Below are 26,061 nucleotides of genomic sequence, written 5' to 3' on the forward strand. Positions count from 1 at the left end.
TATTAATATTAGGGGCTTTTGAATGTCCTGACTGTACAACTAGAGTCCATTATGGGCCAAGTACAATTAGCAATAGTAGTGTAAACAAGATGAAGAAACTGGAAAATAAATTAAAATGAGAATGTTAAAGAAAATGGATTTTTTTGGACCAAAAGTAAAGTGAATAATTAACATGGGCCTCTGTGTATTGCTTTAAAACCCTTTAAAACCTCTTTAGACTAATTACAAAACAGTGAATGGGGTAAAATCTTTTATAGAGTCCCCTACAATGCAGGGGCTGTTTCTATAACAGTTATAACTATGCATATATTAAATTCACCAGTTTCTAAGGAATGGAGATTGTGTCATAGTATAGTATATCTGTAACACATGATCTCTTAAAGATATAATGAAGCAAAATTAAACATTTACTTACAGAAACTTAATTGTCGACTTTCACAGAATTCTGCATATTGAGCTGAATCCATAATTCGAGTCTGTCTTTCTGCTCTCTAACAGATAAAGACACACAAACAATCTTTCAGAGCAAGTAGACCATTATATATGTCTTCTTGGCTAAAATATAGAATTGAAATTCCATTTTCCTTCCTGCCTTTAAATAAACAGTGTTATACTACCGTAAATATCATGATACTTAAAATTATGATAAGTTACAGTAGTTTTGAAGCTTGTGTTTTTGGAAGTAAAGTTTAAAATGCCATTTTCTTCTCCTCTGTTATTGTCATTATATTGAAAAAGCTAAAGGATTTTATGTCTTATATTGTGTACTTTTAAATTTTCTCAATTGTATCATCCTTTTAAAGAAAAACTTTGAGGTCATAACAACAAACAGAAAACCTGTTAATCATTATTGCCCATGTGTAGCCTTAAAGCTGAGGATTTTCAGTGTTAAAATTGGAGTCAATGAATGGAATACATATATTTTCCCTCAGAACATGGAGCCAGAGCTAACAAATCCATATTTTAAATTGCAAAGAAAATAAAGAAAAAGGTAAACACAACACAAAACCTTTAATCTGAGTCCAGGTATGATTCACAGTTTGGTACAGTTTCATTCGTGGGTTTTTGATTCAGTATAGCAGATGTTTGCTGCTTCATTGTCCCACAAGAGGTAGGATAATTATAATTCACCCATAGTTCGGTGGGAAAGAATATGACCGCTTCCGCTTCCTTGGCAAGGGAAGCATTTTGAAATGAGACAGGCTGGTACTTCTTGGAATGAGATTCTGGCCAGTAAAGGAAAAAATTCCCTGAGATTTTAATTTTTTTTCTGCTTTGGAAGGACTTTCAGTAAGTTTTCTTTATCACAGTTGGAGTACATAAGTACCACTTCTAACGTCTGGTTATTTTTATATTTTTTTAAACTGAAATTATTCTTTCTTCATTTGTTTGATTTGGGTAGTGGTCAGCTTAATTCCGATGATACCTCTGTTGATGGAATGAGTAATGGTACACTAGCTGCTGCTCAATGTAAGAAAGATAGATGGGGTGGTGGGAGTTAAGGTAAAATTTACTAACTCTGCGGTTCCTTCTAAGACCACTGACTATTTTTTCCCTTGCTTCTCTTCTTCTACTCCATTGCTTCTTCTTTCCTTCCTAATCTCCTCCTCACTCCATACACACAAACATGCATATGTGTTGACATAAACCCATACTTCTTTATTTACCCTCTAGGCTCAAATATCCTTTTTGAACATGCATTAGTAAGTATCACACACATATGCAAATTATGTAACACATGCATATATGTGCATAAGGATCCTTTTGTGCATATATCTGAAACATCGTGTTTCTTACGAGTATATTATTGGGTGAATTTTTATATACTTAGAAGTACTTTTTTTTAAAAAAATTATTTATTTATTTTAGGGGAGAAGGGGAGAAGGAGAGGGAGAGAGAGAATTCCAAGCAGACTCCCCACTCAGCATGGAGGCTGATGGAGGGCTCTATCTCACAACCCTGAGATCATGACCTGAGCTGAAACCAAGAGTCAGATACTTAACTGACTGCACTACTCAGGAGCCCCTGCTTAGAAGTATTTTTTGATATGTGGATGCATTATTTTAGTTTTGTTCTTTTTTTTAGTGCATCTGATACGTGACTAAGTGTATGCCAATGGACAATAGGAAGTAAGGGAGAATTTTGAACACAAATCAGTTACTGATGTGTTTATTTTAAAAAGTTCTAAGGCTAACAACGCATCATTAATGTCTGTGTTTGAGTGCATCAGGAAGCTCTCAGATTTTAATTTCTAGCTCCTAGAATTTCTGACACATGGTAAATAAACAATGACCTCTGTGGAATAAACAAATGCTAACATTTTAGTCTATAATCAGGGCAAATGACCATCATCACCATGATGCGGCTAGTCCTTGATAATTTATTCATTCTTATAGGTCTTCTCTGGTGCTCTGCAGAGGTAGCCTTATCCATCCAACACATGCTAAACAGAAAGGACTCTGATAAATATTGAAAAAGAAAATTCCTAATGGGAGTCTTAACACTAACTTTCCTTTCACCAAGTTGGACAATCAATATTTGGTTTCTGTACACATGCTTACGTGGTTGATGTATCTGAATAGGTATTTCTGGAAATTAAAGTTAGGAAAACTTATCCTAATAGGTTCAGGCTGCCAGGGTTGTCAGTTTATCAAGTGAGGCATTTAGCTAGATGGGAAATCTTGAACCACATGTAAAAGATACCTTGAAGGACTTTCAATTATTATAGTTAGCTTCATTCCTTTCAGACACCCAATTCACTATCATTTTTTTCTTCATCAAGCATCTTAGTTTGATTTCAATACCTCTAGCATTGAAGCAGTGGAGCCCCATGAAGCTGGCTTTAGGCATGTGCCAAAAGCCACTGACCAAGTGTCCAGCATAGAGTACACACTCAATGAAGAGCAGTTGACTTAATAGCAAAGATGTACAGGCACTACAAAACCACAGCATGTCAGGGCACCTGGGTGGCTCAGTCAGTTGAGTGTCTGACTCTCAGGGTTGTGAGATCCAGCCCCCGGTAGGGTTCCTGCTGAGTGTGGAGCCTGCTTAAATTTCTCTCTCTCTCCCTCTCCCTCCGCCCTTCCCCTGCATGTGCATGCTCTCTCTCTTTTTTTTTTTTTTAAATTAAAACCACAGCATATCAGAGTTAGAGAATGACTTAAAGTTCATCTTGTTCAAACCCCTTCATTTCCTTATCCAAGGAAATTGAGGTTCAGAGAGAGAAGTGATTTGCCAAACGTGATCACATTAGCACTGAAGGCCAGGGCTCTCAATTCCCAAGCCAGCCTATTTTCATTATAAGAAGCTGTCTTCGACCTACAGTAAAATTCTCACTCCAATATTTTTCTTTGTAATCCTTAAAGTCTATACATTCCCTTACTAAACTGTATCATGTGGCCACTGTAATTAATGTACTCAAAGTGTTCAAGACCAAATAAAATTAAGTAAGGTCCTGGGTCAGCAAAGAAGGCACAACCTGGGGATAATTAAGTAATAAGTGTTCCAACTGGAATGTACCTGATAGTGCACAAGTGTGCTGCAGACGCATCACAGGTGTGAAAACATATTCCCCCCACCCTCTCCCCCCCCGCCCTCACCGACCTTGTCCAATTACCTTGGTGTGGCATAAAAATATCATTTTCTATGTGTGCCATGATATAAAATAGGTTGGGAAGCAATTGTACTAATACCAACGTCCTTGTATATTACACAATACAGTGCACGTGTACTATTCACAGCATGGTCAAGGGCGCTCAAAATGAAGTCAGAGACACCGACTGGCAGTCAAGGATGCTGCAGATGATTCAGCCTTATGAAAGGGTCCAAATCACTCGGTATCTGATTTTATTATCTCTAGTGTGTACACTATCATCTTAAAATTGAGAAAGGCAGTAAATAGCTGTCATAGGCTATGTGTTCTTTAAAGAGGGTAACTATGTTTTCCTTTTCCCTCAGTTCCTTCTGAGGTTTTCCAGGCTGAGTGTTGGCCAATGCTTAGCTTGGATTTACCTGGGCCCCAGTAAAGACAAATTCCCATAAAAAAAAGAAAAGTCAAGACATTGGCCAACTATTAAATAACCTGGCTCCTATTTTCTCTATTGTTCTAATTCTACTTTCCTTTTTGTCACGATTCAGATCACCGATTCCAAACCACACTGAAATGTGCACTGACAGTCCTTTTCTATTCCTGGTACTGTAGGAAATCTCTGGAAAAGTTGCAAGGGGGAAATGATAAGCCTTATAGAACAGCATGATCAGAGCAACAATGACTATTCTTTTCAGAGAGCAGCACAATAACCTTTAAAAGAAACAGTTTTTTTTTTTTTTTTAAAGAAACAGTTTTAATAGCTCCATTTTATAGCTGAGGACACTGAGATTTTAGAGAAGTAAAAAAAAAAAAATTTAGAAACATATAGTTAATAAAGAGGCCAAGCTAGCAAGTAAAGCTTGGGTCCTGAATGACCTATTCTGAGGTATATCACTGAATAATCATGGCAGGTTAATCATAACTTTTATTCATGCTGGATATTCTCAAATTACACAATGTTCTCCTGATCTCAGACTGCCAGATGAATGTAAGGTCATCTCTGGATTAGTCATGCTCTTGTATCTGCAAGTCCAATTTGTTTTCTGCTTAATCTGTCAGTCCTACCCACTCTTTTTTTTTTCTTTAGGCACTAACGCTGCTCTTGAAAACTCATAAAAACATGATATGTATGCAGAGGCTTTTTAAAAAATTAAACCTTACTACTATTAGGACACTACAAAGTATTATCATACAGGGGCATACCTGGAAGGATCACTTTTGGAAGAACCATTCCCAAGATTTTCCAAGCACCCAACAGTATTTCAAAATTTCATAGGAATGGCTTTTTAAAAAGGTAAGAGAGAACAGTTCTACTAATAGTCATTCATCTCACGACCAAGAGGTTGCAGCTTTTTCTGGTTATTGTAAAACAAACTCAGAAGGCAGAATTACACGCCAGATGAACTCATCTTCTGGGGTCCTACCTAAATGAAAACAGGGAAGCAGATATCTCAACAGATGCAGTACCTAGAATAATTCGTTTGAGACCTTGAACTCAACAGACTCCTAGTATAGATTTGTTAATGTAAATGTTCAGTGAAAAGGTTTCATTTCAATTAACATGAAACTGCCTATGTCTTGGAAAACCACTTCCAGTAGTGACAATCACCATTTGCCCCTGTCTATACCACTTTGAGGCATGAGGCTGGATTACTTATGCAGCATACAGTTTCACTTAAATTCTCCACATGCTTTCACTGAAGCACACGTAAAGGTTAGAGAAACTATGTGCTAGTATACCTCTTGGCAGCTTCTCAAGACACATGACATTTATCTTTCTCCAAAAATACAGAATCACAGAACATAACTTTTAAACCAAGATGAAAGTTTATCTGTCTCACTTCTACTCTGGATTTAAAAAAAAAAAATCTTACTTTGATTACTCTTAGAAGTCTCATGATGGAAATGCAAAGTTCTTTCTACATGAAAAAGGCAAAATGCCAACAGGAATCTACCAACTACCTCTTGTTAAATAGGAATTGGTTGCTGAACTTGAAAACCTCAAATGGATCGGTTGGCAGCAGCATTCAGCAATGTGAAAACATGTAAATGATGGGATGTTTATACACATTCATGTATGTTGTGGTTCATCTGCAGGATGATACTAGTAGATCAGTAAACACCACAGAATGCTAAAGAAATCTAGAAACCGTACCTCCAACTCACTGGAGATAAAGAAGCTGGAGTTCAGAAAGGTGAAAGGGTTTAGCTGGATTGTTGCAAGTCAACCTGCAAGTACCCAGTTGAGTCCTCATTCTGCTTGCCCATCAGTTTGTAATTTAGTGGATTCTCCTACCCAAGAGTCCAAGAGTCCAGTGAGTCTCCCTTAAGCCATCTGGTACATCTTCCTTGCCTTTGCCCCTCACTGCAAGGCTCACCAATATGGGCCTGGCATCCTGAAGCTGGTTCCTTCCAAATATTTTAACTCTACCAACCCATCTTGGTACCACAACTTATAAACCTAAATAAATGGCTCTCAGCTGATCACTGCATCAAATTCAAGCTCAAATGTTTGGCTTCCAAATGCAGCCACAATCTGGCTCATTTTATATAGGAAAGAGCTAGTCTCACTAAAACCTAACGTCTTCTGTGCTTTACTCATGTCACCCTTTGTCACATCTGCCATGTTGCTGCGCCATGTCCCTCCCCCATGACTGTATTCACCATCTCCCCCTCTTTCAGCGGTATTTAACTCCTTCCCTTTCAGCAGAGGTACCACCTCCTCTGGAAAGTTTTCTCTGAGGATCCCAGGTCACACTGACTTCTCTTCTGAAATATCTGTTCTTCTAGATAGATTATACCCCTGTACTTTTCTATATGTTCTACTTTTGTTTCCCTTCAAAGGTTGTAGCTATGAGCATGTATTATTAACCAAAAAAGGCAAGTTGAGAACTGGAATATTTGTATCTTAATCCCATTTATGATTAAAACACACACACGCATGTGCAAATCTCTAGAAGCACATACACTATTTTAATAGTATTTACCTCTGGTGCTAGCATTACAGGGAGCTTTTAGTTTTTCAGTTACACATTTCAGTGATGTTTTAACTTGTTCTTAGATGAATTACAATAAGAAAAAATGTTTTTAAAAATAAAGAGAACTTGGGGATGCCTGGGTGGTTCAGCAGTTTAGCTCCTGCCTTCTGCCCAGGGTGTGATCCTGGAGTCCCGGGATCGAGTACCACATCAGACTCCTTGCATGGAGCCTGCTTCTCCCTCTGCCTGTGTCTCTGCCTCTCTCTCTCTGTGTCTCTCATGAATAAAATCTTAAAAAAAAATAAATAAATAAAGAGAACTTAGGGTTGCCCGGGTGGCTCAGTTGGTTAAGTGGCTGCCTTGGCTCAGGTCATGATCTCGGGGTCCTGGGAAAGAGCCCTGTGTCTTGCTTCCTCTCTAGCAGGGAGTCTGCTCCTCCCCCTCCTTGTGCACACACACTCATGCTCTCTCTCAAATAAATAAGTAAAATCCTTACAAAAAGAGAGAATTTAAAAGTAAAGAAATTCCTCTTGAGTTAACTTTGCTTGACATACAGGAGGTCATTAAACAGATGTCCACACACAAAGATAATCAAAGCTGCTCCTCAAAAGGCAGAAAATCACAGAGAAACAGCATAGGTTTGGCTATCTATTCTCAGACAATGAGAGAGTGTGAGCAAGAGAGGGAGAAATGAGAATGTTACTGCATTATTTAGGGAGCCAAGTCAATCCTGATTGTCTCTTAATTATACAACTAAATAAAAATATAATATATATTCTATTTCATAGCCTAAAAAATAAAGCTTTTCATTGGTGCTAATTTGTCCTCCCAGCATGATAGTCATAATACATCAATTTTGTGTGTCCAAGAAATTAAGAATATATTACAGTAATCATGGGAAGTTTCCTAAAGAAGTAGTTACAGACTCTAGGAGAACATTCAAGGGATTTAAAGGGAATTTTGGGCTAAAAATAAGTGAGTAATTCCCAGCAAGTACAAAGCATCAGTGATTGAGAAATACACAAAAAGATATTTGTGATAGTAGTTCATAACAGAGTTGTTTCAAAATATAAATTTTTTTTTGGGGGGGGTCTATACTCTATGGGTTTAGATATATTAATTAATATGACTGTAGAAGTTTTTTTATACATATATTCTAAACTATCAAGAATGAGCATGAATTGGTTACCTAAGGAAAATATAGTTGTTACTTAAATAACACATTTAAAATTGGTTCAATGTCTATAAAATGTTTTAAATATGAATTTACTAAGCTTGTAGTGGAGAATATTACACACAATAAATTATTTCCTGTCCTGGGAAAAAATGTGCGCTCTCTAAGAAAAGTATAATTTTTTTCCTGGTAATCTAGTACACACAACCACACAATTCCATGTCTACTTGTAAATCCTCATGCAGTGTTAGCACTAATTTTTACTAATGTTTCCCTGAAACTGTAAACATGCTCTGTAGTAACTAAGTTGGCAAATAACAAAAAAAGCTATGTGAGCTTCTGCCCAAACTAGTTCCTTAAAGTAATAGAAGACTGACCTCTTTTTTTTATTTTCCTGATTGAGGATGCTGTAACCCCTTTTTTTGTGGCTTTTATTTGGCTGCATATCCAAAAGTGAATGCACTAAATTAATACATGTAAGCTCTTTAGGTATTCTGAATAACATTCCTAAACATTCTCATTGGTTTATGTAATATCCAGATGAGTCGACATGGCTTTAGAGTCTAGCAAATATAGAAGGATACAGTTAAATATTTTGGTTATTTAGGATAAAATTTTATAACACTGCCTGGAAAATATGCATACAAAGCCACTATTGCACAAAATGTAGTCCATATTTTCTCTTTAACCTTGAGTTAGAGCTGAAGACCTTTCAATTTTCATTTAGCAAGATCAAATTCTCAAGCAGTCCTGGCTTCACTTACATAGTGGGAAAGTCTGGCACCTTTAAAATAAAATCCTACAGAGGAGGAAGCTTGTCAGTGCAACATGGCTCTCATTATCCTCTTCAAGGATAGATGGAACTCTAACAGAACAAGGGAGTGCCTGCTTATAATCTCCCTTTGTTCCTACTATATATCTAAGTTTCTTCTATAAGGATTTTAGTTTTGCATGTAAAAATAAAAATTATTTTATATTACTTCATCAATTTATTCCAAGTTCCATCAGCTCTACCTTTAAAATATATCTGGAATAAACCACATTTCATCACCTTCCACCTTTGCTGCTACTACTCTGGTTCAAGGCATCGTGATCATCTCTACTGTGGATTACTGCAATAATCTCCTAGTGGGTCTTCCTGCTTCCACTCTTCCTTCCCGACTCCTGCCAGTCCATTTATCACATAACAGCCAGAGTGATCCTTTAAAAGATGAAAATCAGGTAATGCCATTTTTGGTAAAAACTTCCAATGGTTTCTCATCACGCATAGAATAAAAGTCAAAATTCTCAGAATGGCCTATAAATCTCTACACAGTCTTATTCCCTATTACCTCTCCGGTCTCATTTCCTAGTACTCCCTCCTTAGTTACTCCACATCCCAGCCACATAGGCCTTCCTGATGTTTCTCAAAAATGCCAAACACATTCCCAACCCAGAGTCTTTGCATTTGCTACACCCATGTCCTATCTTCACGCCACATCACTGTGGCTTGCTCACTCACTTTCCTCAGGTCTCTGTTTAAAGGTCACCTTATCAGAGAAGCTGTCTATAATCAACTTTATATAAAATAGCAGCTTCCCGCAGGGTATTCTCTATTACTCTGCTTCATCTTTCTTCATAACTCTTATTATCATCTGCCACAATAATGTGTTTGTTTATTGTCCATTTCTTCCCAACTAGAATGCAAAGCTACTCAATGGCGGAGACTATGTCTCTTTTTTTCACTGCTAAATCCTCAAAGAGCTGGACACATGGTAGGTGTTTCATAAACACCAGCAAAATTCAATATATATTTATATTCATTCTACATTCTGTAGTAGAAAAGTTAATACCTCTAAGGCAGGGCTTTTCAGCCTTGGCACTACTGACATTTTGGGCTGAATGATTGTGTGTTGTGGGGACTGTCCTGTACACTGTAGGATGTTTAGTGAATTCCTGACCTTTATCTAGTGTCTAGTAGGTATTACCAGTATTTCCTGGGTTGTGAAAACCAAAAGGTCTCCAAATATTGTCAAATATTCCCTAGAGGGCAAAATGACACCCAATTAAGAACCACTACTTTCAGGGGCAGGGGAAGACCACTGGTTGACTCACTACTATGTGTCAGGTGCCATGGTTGACCCTTTACATCATCTCTTTTAATTCTTTTAATAATCTCAAGGGGCAGATACAATTATTTTAAAAATGAAGAATCTATGGCTCAGATGTTAAGTAACTTGTCTAAGGCTGCTGAACAAATAAGGTTACTGCAATCTCAAACCAAGTTTGTCTTACTCCAAAGCGCTCTCTCTCTCTTTTTTTTTTATTATGAACCCTAATAAATAAAATGGCTAAAAGTAGAGACACTTTGGTAGAGGTGAAGGAAGCTGATTTAGAGTTCTCCGATTTTGTTTCTCCTCTGAAAGGTATTCCTCAGTGAAACATCAAAAATTGCAGAACAGAATTTGAAAACTACTGTGCTCTTCTATGCTGCCTGCCCTTCAAGTAACAAGCATTAGGCTTCTATATCTGGTTTCAGAATTGAGGCCATGTCAGACATGAGATTCACAAGAGGATCATGGTACTGAAGGAACAACCAAACCCCATGTGCCAGCCAGAGTGATCTTCTAAAAATGTAATTTTGTTGCATCATTTCAGTTAAATTCCTCCTTGGTTCTGATACCATGGTCTGTTGCAAAAATGACAGGCTTATCTGTTGGGCACATACAAAAGAGTGTTCCTGAAATAAGGACCAGAACACATGCTATTACTTCCAACCCTTCTGAGCGATAGATCTTGTCTTCGCCTCCCACCAGAACCCTCTTCCACATCCGCAAGCCACTTGTTTGCTATCAGAAACACTTAGGAGCAGCTGAACCATGTGGCTCAATGATGGATCAGAATGATCAGTTTAAAGGCTTCACTGTCTATAATTTGTATTGATAGTTTCAATCTTTCAGTTTACATCTAAAAAATTGGCTCTTCCTTGAGTAAGCCTTAAGTATTTTAACTAGAATTAACTTAGCTTAAGATGGTCAAATTATTCATTTAGGAATTTTCAACTGAAGGAAAATACTGCTGTAGACAAATTTTGATATAAATGAGATATCAAAAAACATGTTTTAACAGTAAACCTGAATCACACATGCTTTAAAAGTTCATAAAGAAGAAAGATGAAATGATGAAAAGATGAATAATGAAGTCTATTACATTATGCCCCAGTGAAGAAATGAAGTCACCAGTCAATGGAAAATTCTCAAGGGAATATATTATAGAGGAAAAATAGGCTTTTACAACTGGGTACCATCTGAGTTAAGATTAGCAACAAAACAAACCAAATTAAATTGTTTATTCCCTACAGAGAATGCTCTTCATCATTTTCAGCTGAAGTTTCTTTTCTCATAACTGGCTGAGTTGTTTTCATGAGTCAGAAACGAACAAGTTCATCAATAGAAATCCGCCACAGAGACTGATGTAGCTGAAAGCATGAGTTAACATAAAACAAAGGAAGAAAATTATTTCCTGAGTATGCCAAGTTTTAATCACTGAAAAAAACCAGCAGCAGACTTGACCAAATATGGCTTTAGTGAGAACACAACAGTAATAATCGTAACTACTGAAGTTGCTTTTGTTTCCAATGTTATACATGAAAATTCCTAAATATTTAACAGGAATAGGCAGAAATGTCTACACATTCAGGAAATTAATATTTATTTCCAATTCTTATCTTTAAATAAAGTCTACCTACTGAAGTTAGAAAATAGACAAGACCAGAAATCATGTTTAAAATAACTGTTTTTGAATCTATCGAAGATAAAGTACTGGAGGGACTTAGCTCTTGAGGAAGCCCTGGTTGTACTCAGAATCTGGATTTCAAGCAGCCTGAACACTATGACAGCCTCTCGGGCTTCAAAGAATGCAGAACAGCAAAAATCCCCTGGAATCATAAATATAAAACCTATAATTATGGTTATTTAACAAAATGGTTTCTGTTAAGATATTTGATGATGAAATTCCCATCCTCAGATGTCAGTGCCCAAATTTTAATCAGCCTTTACTCATAAGTAAATGTATTCTAACTGTTATTTGATTAAATGTCAGTGGCCATTAGGCCCAGTTCTTAAGTAAGAAGGCTTAAACCAGGCATGCCACAGAGAGGGTGTGGAATGGATTATGAGGAAAGATGAAGAAAGGAGAATTGTTTTAGTAACTTGGTGATGTGAGGCAGTGTTTCACCTTAAAGCAATCACAAGACTTTAAAGAAGCAAAGGACAACATTGGCAGCCAGCAGAAGGGAGGCTCAGAGGCGGTAAAACTGGTAAAGTCAAGTGAGGAAGAATCACAGCACAGGACAGCAGCATATTTTAGTTTCTTGTATATTATCTTACTTGTTGGTCTTCTCAACAACTGTGAGAGGTAGGAAGATCAGCTGCTACTGACGTCTCCATTTTACAGACAAGAAACTAAAGCTCGCTGACTCTCTGTGGCTTTAAAAAAAAAACTTACTTTGAAATATTTTTAGTTTACAGAAAATTTGCAAAATTTAGCACAGAGAATTCTGTGTCCTCTTCAGCCAGCCTCACCACCCATCAAAACTCCTTAGCTCTTCTGATCTGAGGAGCCAAGCAGAGTCAGGTGGTTAGTACTTGGGTGAGAGTTTCTGGGGCTTTTCATCAAGGCAGGACATACTGCTAAAAAGATTAAAGATTCCTACCGCAAACCTGTGTTCTTTTCACTAAATCACTGACTCCCGTAACTAAACTCCTTATTTAAATATGAAATTTTCTTTCTTATTATAGACAGGATTATCCAACTAAGAAAATCTAAGCAAAATTACTCAAAGGGTACAACTTGACATTACTAATACATGTTACAATCCTACATACCTATAAAATGTGCAATAATCTAGGATAGTCTACCTGAAATGTTCTTTAGTGGTTTTAGTAAGAAACTGGCTTAATTTTTATAGAATTTAAAACTCTAGAACTTGAACTATGTGCAGTTTTGACAAGATATAGAAATGCATTCTAACAGGAAAAAATTATTTAATAAGATCTAAGTGGACCAATGTTACAGAATTACTTCTGTAAGTAACACACTGCATTTTCATAGTCATTGTGCTGGAGGGGAGCAGTCAGTGTTCGATAGCCTCAAAAATCTGATCTTTCATATATGCTGTAAACTCTTTCCCGGGTTCTAGTTGTAGTCATTATGAAAGAAAGGTAGTATGTAAACTCAATTTCATTTGTATGTACACTTCTGGAAATTTAGCTATATTGCACATTTTTATAGAGAAGATGTTGATCAAGACAGCTGCTACTTGTGGGTGCTGGGCACTGAGCTAGGTCCATTACATCTGTTAGCACAAATCCTTTCCAACAGTTCTAAGAGGCAGGTCCTGTGGAAGAATCTGAGACTTGGAAACATTAATTTGTCTAGGATAACAAGGATACCCTGGTGCAAGATAAGGGATGCAACTGTGATTTGAACGCCAAGATTTGTCTGACCCCAAAGCCAATGCTCTGGTTATAACATCATGTAGCCTAAAGAGAGCATCAGAGAAAAGACAGGCATACCATAGTTGGGTAAAAGATAAAAATATTTCTGTCATTCTATAATAAAGGCTATACCTTTTGTGATGACTGAGATCTTTGATTAGGAAAATGATGCCAGAGGAGCAAATACACTGGCTAAATACTTGAGGATATGTATAATACAGTGTGTGTGTGTGTGTGTGTATGTGTACACGCGTGTATGTGCGCATGTACATGCACATGCATGTGTTGTCAGTTTGTAGCTTTTAAGAGGGGACACATTCTGACATAAGCATTGTCTCATCTGTCTGGGAAGGTCATCCTATTTGAAGGAGTAAGATATGCGGAGGGAGGAGCAGGGTGAGGTGAGAATGGGGACAAGAGAGTTTCATTAGCTGGTTAGAGCAGTCCAATAACCCTGATGATCATGGAAGCAACAGGCTTCATAGCCAGACTGCCTGCGTGTTGGTGAATTAAAAAAAAAAAACACTACATAGGCAACACTGAAATGAATGATGAAAATGTGATCTTGTTAAAATACATTAAAATTCTTTGTAGCACAAAAGCCATCCTCTTAGAATTCTTTAATACTAGTGCTTTCCTGGTACATTTATGATATGATGAAATAAACTATGATTTATACACGAATTTTAAGTGATATTCCTACTCTACCAAATCAGGGATCTCATAAACACAGTAAAATGAAGCATGCCTGGTACTTTGCATACCCTTCTTTGCATAGTATTCTTCAGAAGGTAGAAAAATACATAGCCCAGATGGTACTTATTTTCTATAGCATAATATTTTAATTGCTTAAATACCAGGATGAGTATTTTGATTAACAACAACAACAACAAAATCTAAATTCAAATCCTTTTGCCTATTTTCCTCTGGAATTTAAGAGACAGGAAATCTCCTAATAAATGCTGAATGATTTCTTTCATCTTTTGGTGTTGGGAAGTCTAGGTAGACAAAACTCCTTAAATAATACAAGACTTAGGATAAAATTCATTGAGACATTAACACTTGTCCTGTAAGTATGATAGTTCTTTGGCAATCATAGCCACATGACAATATACTCCTTTGATATAAAAAAATTAGACTTAATTTGGGTTTAATTATCTGAGAAAGAGTTAACAAGAAAGGAAAAAAAAAATAATGTCTTATGTAAAAGGCCTTAGCTTTGTCCAAAGAGAAGCTCTGGAATGGACAGTGAGAGCCTGCAGAGAAGCCTGTATTAGAGGGCCAGGATATGCCACCTTTTTACATCTTCCATGACACCTCAAAAGTGATGAATTCACAAGACAGTTATGAATTATCTGCTCTCATGATGAGGCATGAAGAAATTTAGTTTCACAACTTATGAGTTCATTTCACTGGCATAAACTGGACATATGAAAGAACCTGAATTTCTACTAGTATCAGGCAAACAGAGTCTGATTGTTGCCAAATGGATTGGAACTGTCAAATGCCTTCCATTTATGACTTTTAAATAAAACAATTTTTATACCAGACCAGACCTAACCCAAGACACTAATTACTTTCTAGAAGTTTATTCTCTATTTTATCAAACTGAGGGCTCATTCACAGGTTTTATCAGTTAAAATATTTTTGGCTGCATGCAATCTGATTCTGAATTACAGTTGCTTAAGCAAGATAGAAGTTTATTTTTCTTCATATAAATGAATTCTGGAGATGAGGAGTTCAGATTTGACATAACCACTTGCTGACATCACAAGGGCTTCAGTCTCCCTCAGCATCTGCTCTTTTTTCTAAGCTGTGGCTTTTTTTCTTTTTTCTTTTTTTTAAAATTTTTTTTTAAATTTTTATTTATGATAGTCACAGAGAGAGAGAGAGAGAGAGAGGCAGAGACACAGGCAGAGGGAGAAGCAGGCTCCATGCACCGGGAGCCCGACGTGGGACTCGATCCCGGGTCTCCAGGATCGCGCCCTGGGCCAAAGGCAGGCGCCAAACCGCTGCGCCACCCAGGGATCCCTGTGGCTTTTTTTCTTTCCAATTCTAAAGGTCATTTCTTTCTTTTATTGAGATATAATTGACATTTAACCTTGTGTAGGCTGTGGCTTTGTCTTCATGATTCAGAATGGCTTCTGAAGCTTCAGCTATTACATCTGCATAAAGCAAACGAATGTAGGAAGGTAAGAAAAAACAGAATGTACTTCTTTTTAAAGAAAACTAACAGGGTAGTTAGAGTATTTATGCTTACATTTTACGGGCCATATCTCAGTCGTATGATCAAACCTAGCTGCAAGGTAAGAAGAGGAATGTGGTATTGTGTCTGCTGGCAATATAACGAGCTCCAAATCAGTTTTGGAGAAGAGAATGGATATTGGGGTGGTAAGCAGTTGCCTCTATCATGTTGGTGTGCGAGTGAGGTATGAGACATTACACGTATGAGATCTAGCATACTGATCTTCAGACCTGATTTTTACCAGTGCTAAGAGCCAAGGCTTAAGAGTACAGATTGTCTCCCATCACATCAGTCACAAACATTTTTAAAAATACATCTGTATTTTTTTTTAATTTCATGGAGCATTTTCAGAAGATGAGGAGAGGATAACACAAAGTCAAACAAATAACCAATAACATTAAGCCAATTCTAAAATGATTGAGATACTCTAGTCTAGGAAGAAGTCGATTTGGCTGTGTTTAATCTCTTCATATGTCAGGGTCAGCACAACCACTCAGAGTGATGGTGAGCGACATGCAAATGGGTTTGGCAGATGATTCACTCCAATGGGGGCTAAACACCTTGCCATGTTTAGTCTATGCACTCTGCATAAATGTTGGCTGGCAAGTTGGGGACATTACTCTTGACCTGTTCTCTTCTTACCTTTTACTGGAATCCCAGATATAGCCAATGAAGAGCTATTAATCTCAAACTTGATCAAAGAAAGAAAAGATGATTGAAGTGGACTGGGGTGGGGAGGGCTGAAGCGATCCCAAGAACAAGGAATTTGAAAGTAACTGAGAGTATCTTCAGCATTGGAGAGAAATAAACACAGGCTGAATTTTAAGAGACAAGTCATAATAGTTAAAAAAAAAAAAAAAAAAAAAGCTTCTTCGCTTTTTAATGAAAAACTTACAACTGCAAAAAAAAAAAAAAAAAAAAAAACCAAACAAATATTGCAAACTTCTCAAGAGGTTCTCTATTTATACACTGTTTCATTTTGGTGAGAATGATATAAACGAAAAGCACACAAAATGCCATTCAAGATCAATCTGAAAAGGAATGGATAGGATACCTTATAGGATTAATATAATCTCACTTCAATCTCTCTGTCTTCAAAATCAGCAGTGCTGAACAGTAACGAAGGAGTTTTAATCCTAATCTAAGACTGTGAAATATTCTTACATAATCCTGAAGGCCATTCTGTATCATCAGAAAAAGGCTGGAGTGCCCAGCAAAGAGGATGCTGACCTGGGCTGGGAAAGACTTGCACTTTATGTCTTGATTTTGCCTCTAACACAGGAAGGGAATCATTAGGCTAAGTTGCTTCCTCTGTGCCTGAGTTTTTTCTTCTTGAACAGAGCTCTGATGTTCTGTGGCTCTGTGTGTATCCTGTATCTTAGGGAGGTCTTAAAATGTTTAGAAATATTTCAGAGCCATGGGTCCTAAGATTTAAGAGACCAGACAACCTGTTCCAAGTCCATGATAGAAAACAGTCTTGGTCTGTTTGCAATGATTCTGATCTAGAAGAAATACCATTTGGAGAGGCTAACGGGTTCCTAACTTCTGGGAAACAGCCAGGTATTTTAAAACCATAAAAGTGTGTGTGAACCACATTGCCCGCAGCAGTGATGCAGCCATGTCACCCTCTGCATGTGCTTTCCTGACTCCCATTTCTCACACAGAAGGGCACTGGATTTAGAAAATCAGGAGGCTCTGTGATACTGAATGGAAGAGATACTGTGGCATTCCTAAGAATCTGCGCTTCCATAACATATGGAGAGAAAAAAGAATTCCAGGTACTTTTTTTTTTTCTGGGAAGTTAAAGGATAGGAAGATCACTATCATTGTGGCTTCCAAAATCTCCCCCTCAACATGCTCCTTTCTATAGTGAATTAGGTCTAATACAAGAAACCTAACAAGATACACTAATGAACTTAGCAAAAAGTACAAACAACTGCAACTCATATGGAAGCTGAATATCTCTTTTGAGAGTAAGAAATATGCTGAGAGCTATTAGCGAACAATTTTTTTAAGTGAAGAATATGTAAGAGACTGTAATATTCCAAGGCATGTAAATGTTCTTTGAAAATTAGAGCACATTTTCAAATGACTGAGTCACATAAACATAGATGCACAGAAGAGAAACTTTATAATCAAATAATGTGAGTTATTTGTAAATTACCATAGCCCAATACTTTTTCATTGTACTAGTCTACACAGATTCACTTATTAAGTAAAATCAGATGTTTTCCAGTACAAGAAAAGTCTTTGGTATTCTGATTATAAGGAAATAATAGTGAGGCTTCAAAAATGTAGGTAAATTTAGGAGATACATTTTAAACTTCTTTAACAAAGTTAAGGTCTATTTTCCAACAATAAAGGTAGGGGTACCTTCAGCAGGCAGAAATATGAACAAACCTTTGCATATTCCTTAAGAGAAGCATATCCTATGCCATAAACTCAAGAGAGGAAAAAAAACTCCACCATGCTTTGAAAAAGAAATCAGATTTAGAATGCTTGTGACACTTTAAAGAGCATATTATGTGGGAAAACAAAATAAACATTTGATCTGGCAAATGAAAATGGATTTGGAGTTTCAACATATTTGGCAGACAGGTAGAATTAAATTCAAGTATGCAGAGAAACTAATACAGTATTTAAATATTTGCTTAAGTAATGCAGTATTTAAAATAACATATCTGGAGACATGTTTTTGTTGAAATGTTTTACAGTTTTAGTGAGGATTTTTTTTGAGAGGAAAAGCTTGACTGAAGCATATTTTACTTTCTGTCTTTGTCATTCTGTGAACGTCAGTGGGATTTCTATATTACTCTTTCGTGAGCTCTTTTCCTTTAAGTCTCAGATAACTGTGTAATATCCTCTGCAGCTTTTAAAAAGAAACTAGATTTAGATTGTGAAAATAATTTTGGAAGTAATACACTGATGGTCTCAATATCAACGGTGGCCAGCGTGTTTGTGGGCATGCTCTACGTGATGAATGCATGAATGGATGAATGGTCTGGTGCAGTAAGCAGCTAAGGCACCGTCTGCATACTCTTGCTATCCCCATCACTGCAAGTTTACCCTACAAGGCTTCTCATTAGAGTGGTGTAGCATGGTCCCCCTCCCAGCCACACTGCCAGGTCCAGACCTGGACACTCAACACAAGCTGGGTAAATCTGAAGCTACTTCCTGAAGCTTGAAATTGGTAACCTAGAGAACTGGATCTGTCTCTCTCTGGGTGATGAAGGTAATCTGGGAGCACCTGCTGGCAGTATGTTATCTACCACATTAAAAAAAAATGTGGTTCAGGAGGGAGAAAAAAATGAAGCCTAGATAGAGAAGCTGAGATCAGAAAGACAGAAGAAAAAATTGATTTCATCGGTGTTGGAGTTATAGTTCCTGAAACCCAGCTACATTTCTACTCTTGGGTTGCTTAGAGAAGATACACATCCTTACAATAGGAGAAATTTATCTATTTGTAGAGTTCATTATTTTTTTAAACCACTTATCAAACAAATTTTAAGTCAATATTTTATAAATTTGTCCTCCCTAGTCTCTTCATGAATCCATGATTTTTGTACAGTCTGTACAATCACAGAAAGAAGAGTTGAAGTACAACTCCTATGACAACTTCGTTTCATCATCCTGAAAAAACTGACTTATTTCCTATATGCAAACAACATTTCTTTTATTTGATAGCACACTGAATTATATCTACATTATTAATTTACCATTAGGACATTGTCAGTAGCTTGGACATACATGACATAAAGGCTTAAACACAACCATCAAGCCCTTTACTCAGGTGGAAATATCTTCTAAAATAACCTTACAAGAAAGCAGATGGTGGTACCAGATTTCTGTTCAATACTGGTTTCTAAAACCAGTAGTTTTCTGTTTAGAGAAAATAAGATCGATAAAATAATTTCTAGAGATGACCAGTAGTTCTGTGTCATTGAAAATTTGTGAATATGTAAAGATTCACATTTAAAACTACATTATAGAATCATCCAACTCATATCTTAAAAGTTTGTTTTAAATTAAAAATCCATCTCCTCGTAGAAACACTATCTTAAATGATGGTTAATTCCTATGTAATTTTTTGAAAAAATATTTTATTTATTCATGAGAGAGAAGCAGAGATACAGGCAGAGGGAGGAGCGGGGAGCCCAATGCAGGACTCAATTCCCAGACCTGGGATCATGACCTGAGCCAAAGGCAGATGCTCAACCTCTGAGCTACCCAGGCATCCCAATTCCCATGTAATCTGAAAAAAGCTCTTTAATCCATATCCATCCTGATTATACTGTTTATCTAGGGATGTGAAGGGGCATGATTTATTAAGAGAATTTCATCCCTTGCCCATATGGACCAATACCATGCAAAATTCTGAAATCACCAGGTTGGTGTTTGATACCTTCTCACATTATTTCTGAAAATAACAACTTCCTAGCATACTTTTCTTGAATTTTTTTTCTCCACAAACACACAATATAGCATATCACTTAATGTTCTTTACTCTTTAAATTTCCCTAAGGTTCAAAATTACTTTACTCCTTGCTGGCCAAAATTGTTTAGAGAAAGTCTCTTTCAGCTAATGATTAAGATGTAAGCAATCTGTTTCACATCAATATATAAATAAACCAGTTCCTTGGCCCTTCATGTGTTCTTGAAAGTTTTGAAAGAAGACTTAGTAAATCTCTGATCAACTATGGTTTTGAAAATTTGTGGATTTAAGATAGCAATGATTCACATTTGGAAAAAAACGTGATAAATCTATTATCTTTTCAAATATGTGATTCTGCTCAGAAATTACCTGAAATGGCCAAAGAAAAGCAAAAATAAAGCAAAATATCTTTAATCAGCCTTGAAATTATGGCAGCTACTAAATATATACAATCAAACTCAAAGAATTTCTTCTAGATAAAAATCACTACTTTTCTATTACTTTCCTTTTCCAGATAGTCCACACACCCATTTTCCTTCCTAGCACTTACATTTTTTAACTGTGATCCTAGACATAATCTCTGTACTTCAGGGTCCTTGTTTTCAGAGTGGGAATAGTAATAAAATCTAGCACACGGGTAGACTGTGATTATGAGCTAATAATACGTTAGAGTTTAGAATAGTGTCTGGCATGTAGTAAATCCTTTACAAGACTCTGCTGTATTACTCTTACGTTTATTTCTCTAGTATACTAAACATTCTGTCAAGGAAATAGCTATATTATGAATACTACTCTGTATTTCTAAGATCAAGTACAGTAGTAGGCATCGAGTGGGTAGTCAAAGCATATCCATCAAATGAAAAAATACTAATTTCTTTTTAAATTAGTATTTTAGTATTAGTATTTTAGTATTTTTAAATTTTTGATAAATTGAAACATATAGGTTTAAGTTTCCTCAGAATTTAAAAATAACAACAAGAGATTTAAATGCAGGGAGACTCTGAAATTACAAATAAAAGATAAAGTAAATGGGCAGGGAAAGCATAAAAGACAGAATAATAAGATAAAAACATATCTGCTAGGTCAATAAAAGTAAATAAGTTAATCTCATTAATTAAAAGAAAGTAAAGAAAAAATAAAAAATTTGAGGCAAGAGTCAAAATCCCACTATATATGTTGTTAATAACAGTTATATTTAAACCAACTGGCTAAGAAAGATTGAAAGTAAAGAGAGGGAAGCTATAACAAGCATAAGTACTAATCCAAAGAAGAGAGCTAGTTTCTACTGATGAATGGTCCATTAACAATGAAGAAAAACGCTTGAGCTTCTCCCTCCTAATATGGGAGAACTGGACTGTATACAGCAAAAATAGCTGGAAAGTAATAGATATATTTATCATAGCAGTGAAAGACTTACTTTTAATAGACCTCTTGGTTTCTATTTGATTAAGCAGGGGAAAAATGTGGGGTGCCCAAAATGACCAATTGGAATGTGAAAGAAATAGTGAGATGCTTATTTATAATTAGATTTATTTTTATTTTATTAAAAAAATTTTTTTTTAAGATTTTATTTATTTGGGAGACAGCGCGCATGAGAGAGAAAGCATAAGCAGAGGGAGGGATAGATGGAGAGGAAGTAGACTCTCTGCTGATCTGGGAGCCCAACAAAGGACTTGATCCCAGGACCCTAGGATCATGACCTACGCCAAAGGCAGATGCTTAACTGACTGAGCCACCCAGGAGCCCATATTAACTGTAGCACACTCACCAGTGTGTTCATTGTCAGGACAGTGCAATTTGTTTCTCCTTACTTGGTACAGGGGGATGTCTTCATTGTGCCAATTAAAAATGAAACAAAGCAGCACCAATAGTAGAATCTCCGTAACATTTTTTAAAAAAGATTTATTTATTTATTTATGATAGACATAGAGAGAGAGAGAGAGGCAGAGACACAGGCAGAGGGAGAAGCAGGCTCCATGCCAGGAGCCTGACTTGGGACTCGATCCGGGACTCCAGGATCGTGCCCTGGGCCAAAGGCAGGCACTAAACTGCTGAGCCATCCAGGGATCCCCTCTGTAACATTTTGAATTGAGTTGCAGAGGGAACATAAAGGTCTTTTATACCACCCAAAGTCTCAAAGGTTAATTCCAAAGCAAAGTAAGTAAAAGTGTTACTGAACTTGAAGACAAATGAATGTTTTCTTCTGTTTAGAATGCAAATGTTACAAATTTGCTACACTTCTCTGATGACTAATGCATGCTGCTAATAGATATTTAAAGCAAATAAACACAACTTGTGTAACCCTTTAAGGGTAAAAGTAGTAAAACCATAGGTGCTTTCCAAATGATGGAATGTCCATGACTTATACATTTGGAAACATTTAATTATTATTCATTTGTTTGTTTACCTATCATATATTTATTGAGCATCTACTATCACTATACGCTATTGTGTGCCCTGGAGATATTGTAGTGAACCAAACAGACAAAGCTCTTGGCTTTCTGGAGCTTATGTTCTAGTGGTTGAAGACCAACAATAAACAAATATATGAAAGACTGAAGATGCTGAGTGCCATGAACAAAATATACTAGGGGAAATGGACAGAGAACGAATGGGTAGGAGTGGTATTCTTTTAAAGATTTTTTAAAAATTTATTTATCAGAGAGAGAGAGGAGAGAGAGAGAGAGAGAAACAGGCAGAGGGAGAAGCAGGCTCCCTATTCTTTTGGTCTGAATTGCTCAGGCTGCTATAACAAAATACCGTACTCTTGGTGGCTTAAACCACAGAAATTTACTTCTCACAGTTCTGGAGGCTTTAAGTCCTAGATTAAGATGCTAACAGGGTCACATTCTGGTAAGGACTCTCTTCCTGGCTTGCAGACAGCTAAGTGCCTCCTGTGCCCTCATATGATAGATTTATGGTGTCCACTTCCCTTCTTTTAAGTTCATTAATCCCATCATGACCTCATCAAACCTCATTATTTCCCAAAGGCCCCATTTCCAAATACCATCACATTAGAGGGCTTCAGCATATGTACTTATGAGGGGACACAATTCAGTCCATAGCCCCGTTCTATTGCAAGGCTGAGGCAGGTCTCTGTGGTGATGTGCTATCTGAGCAGAGTTCTGAGGGAAATGAGAGGGCTACAGTCTGCAAGTGGGAATATGTTTGTCCAGTTGAGGGCCACTGACAACAGACATCTGGAGAAAGATGGACAGCTGACCAACGTACCTGGCAACAATGGAGGTTACTGTGACCTTAGCAAGAGCAATTTCTATAGGATGGTGGGGATGAAAGTGCGATTCAAGTGGGTTCTAAAGTGAAGGGGAAGAGAACAAAAAGAAACTCTTTTGAGAAACCCTACACTACAGGAGAGCAGAAAAAGTAACTGGAAGTGTTTCTGTTTGTGTTAAGGCAGTGAGAATTACAGCATTTTCCTGTCCAGATAGGAATTAATAAAGTGTATTGTTATAGTAGGAACTTTGGAAGCACTCCTCTTGTTGCTTCTTTTTTTCTCAGTGAAATAGGAAGCAAGGTATCAACTGAGCAAGGACAAGAGAAGTGCTAGAGGTCCAATGAGAGGAGAAGTTTAAACAGTTATGAAGGTCAGTAGGAAAATGGGTGTACTAGGGAAGTTCTAAAATTGCTGGGCAGCACTAAGGCCAATTTGAGGCACTTAATTATAAATCAGAAGTGAGACTAGTTAGCTTGTGTTTTCCTGTACTCATGTTCTGCTGCTGGGACTTAGACATAAGTATAAAATAAGCAAAGGTTTGGATTTAACCAGGACTTGGGTTTTGCTAGGGCAAGTGTAAGTATAAGCTCAAAGTGTGAATAAATTCCTAATGCTAAAATAACCTATTAATATATTTAAGTAAATCTCAGATTTTTGTTGACCAGGGGTCTGTGATCAAAAAGAGGTTGCAGGAATAATGATAAAAAGGAAATGAATGCTATTAACAATGATGATGTCATAGACACATAAAAATCTCCCTCCCTTGCCCATGGATCACTTATAAAAAGTCAACACATATTAAAATACCAAGTAAATTCTAGTAAATTCCTAAGGCTAAACAATATATCTAAATAAATATTAAAATAATATGTCTAAACATATCTGGTTACTATGCAATAAAGCAACAAAAACACCTAATAGTAAGAAGCAAACAAAATATCCAGCCACTTAGAGTATATATATATCTCTATGTATTTTAAATATTCTCCTATATAAATTAGGTCAAAAAGTGCTTCAAAAGTATAATATTAAGTATTAATAATCATATAAATATAAAATCATAATTATTATCAATAAATATTAATATTAAAATATTACAAAATATTTAAATAGAAGAAACATATATTTTTAAACTCTATGGGCTATATCAAAAGCTATGCCAAGAAACAGTACAAATGTAATGTTTCCATTGTTAAAAAAATTCTATTAGGAATAACAACGAACACATTTGAGTTTTTATTATTATTATTTTTTTAAGATTTTATTTATTTGACAGAGAGAGAGCGCACAAGCAAGGGGAACAGCAAGCAGATGGAGAGAGAAGCAGGCTCCCTGCTTAGCACAGGGGCTTAATCCCAGGACTCTGAGATAATGACCTGAGCTGAAGGCAGACGCTCAACCAACTAAGCCACTTGTGTACCCCACATTTGAGTTTTTAAAAAAGTCTTTGTTCAATTATTTCCTTAGGACAGTAGCTAGAAATGCAATTTCTGGATCAAAGGGCACGAAAGTTTGTTTTTTCATGTGTTTGACAGATAGTGCCACACTTTTCTCCAGAAAGCTGTATCAACTTATGTTTCCACTAATATATGAGATAGCCGATTTCTCCACAACTAAGTAAACACTGAGTAATTCTTGGTACAATTTAAATAAAAAACATGTTTTAGCTGAAATGAAATGTGATTTTCTCCCTAGCTTTGTTTTTTTTTTTTTTTTTTTTCTTGAGGTCGGGGGCAGTGGAAGTAGGGGGATGTGTGGAGATGAGATTTAGTATTATTAAAATGTATTATAAATGGTTTGTAAATTTTCTCATAGCTGTCTTTTGCTCCAGAGAATCCACAGTTCATTGAATAACTTCCCAATAAAACCAGCTGGTTTACAGTCATTATATTTGAAAGCACTCAAGTCCCACACAAATGGATGGAATGATTTAAAAGAATACCAGAAAGAGAATTTTTTGGAAGAATTTATGAGTTTGAGATGACTGATATCCCAAAGAAATAATATCCAGGCAACCAAGATAACTCGTCATTCTCTGGTTACAATAAATTAAAAAATCTTTACCATGAGTTTCTATGATTCACAGGAAAAGTTTAAGCAATATTTAATTATACAAATAATGTACTACATTTTCTACTTCAAAACCATATAATGGGTGATCAATAAGAACTGCTTAAGATGATGAGAAAAACTCCCCCAAATTTCACTTGAGACGTTTTTAACAAAGAGTGATAAGTTCCTTATTAGGCTTTTTGTTGTTGTTGTTAGGATTTTATTTATTTATTCATGAGAGACAGAGAGAGAGGTGGAGACACAGGCAGAGGGAGAAGTGGGCTCCCTGTGGGGAGCCTGATGTGGGACATGATCCCAGGACCCTGGGATCACACCCAGAGCCAAAGGCTGATGCTCAACCACTGAGCCACTCAGGTGTCCCCTTATTAGGCTATTTCATTTTATTCTATTCATTGTAACAAACTCATTGTAGGGCTACAAGGAACAAGCCTTCCAAGACTCAAATATCCTCCCCACTAAACTCAGATGGAGAACAGGAACTCCACACAGAGCTACTCTCTAGGGGAAAAAAAAATCACATTTTCTCTTTTTTCCCCTTTTTCCCTCATCTCTTTCTCTCTTTCTTACCCCCTCCTTCCCCACCTCCTTCTCTCCCTTTCAGTTTCTCCCTCACTGGGACAATTTCCACAGGTACAGCAAAGGAATGTAGTAGTATTTTTTGGAGATACTTGTGTATGTACTGAATTTTGATAGAGTCTAATTTTAAAGTATGTAAAAAGCTCTGCTAGAGCTTTTATATAATAAGGTATTTTTTCCCAAATAAAAACAATGACCTCAGCAATTTCAGATTTTTCTGTAGTGTGCTTTCCCAAAGGTGGTCATTTCTGTACTTATAGCTTTTCCATATTTGAGAGCAGG

General features: G+C 36.6%; 1 protein-coding gene and 1 long non-coding RNA gene across 15 annotated transcripts in view; both read right to left on the bottom strand.

Annotated features, from left to right (window-relative positions):
* Positions 1-26,061, bottom strand: part of SUPT3H (SPT3 homolog, SAGA and STAGA complex component) — a 605,022-nt gene that overhangs the window by 176,258 nt on the left and 402,703 nt on the right. For all 14 annotated transcript variants that reach the window (XR_007401138.1, XR_007401139.1, XR_007401140.1 and 11 more), the window contains one exon: positions 416-491. Coding sequence is in view for 11 of the 14 variants with exons in the window: in XM_049092126.1 (XP_048948083.1) it covers positions 416-491 (76 nt within the window). In the remaining 3 variants the exon portion in view is untranslated. The remainder of the gene's footprint in view (positions 1-415; positions 492-26,061) is intronic.
* Positions 10,871-20,725, bottom strand: LOC112641674 (uncharacterized). The gene is made up of 3 exons (XR_003124757.3): positions 20,446-20,725; positions 15,320-15,383; positions 10,871-11,198 (listed from the first exon to the last, which is right to left on the bottom strand). It is a non-coding gene; the product is annotated as an uncharacterized LOC112641674 (long non-coding RNA).

The sequence above is a fragment of the Canis lupus genome, chromosome 12 (assembly GCF_003254725.2).
Source record: "Canis lupus dingo isolate Sandy chromosome 12, ASM325472v2, whole genome shotgun sequence".
Taxonomy (NCBI): Eukaryota; Metazoa; Chordata; class Mammalia; order Carnivora; family Canidae; genus Canis; species Canis lupus.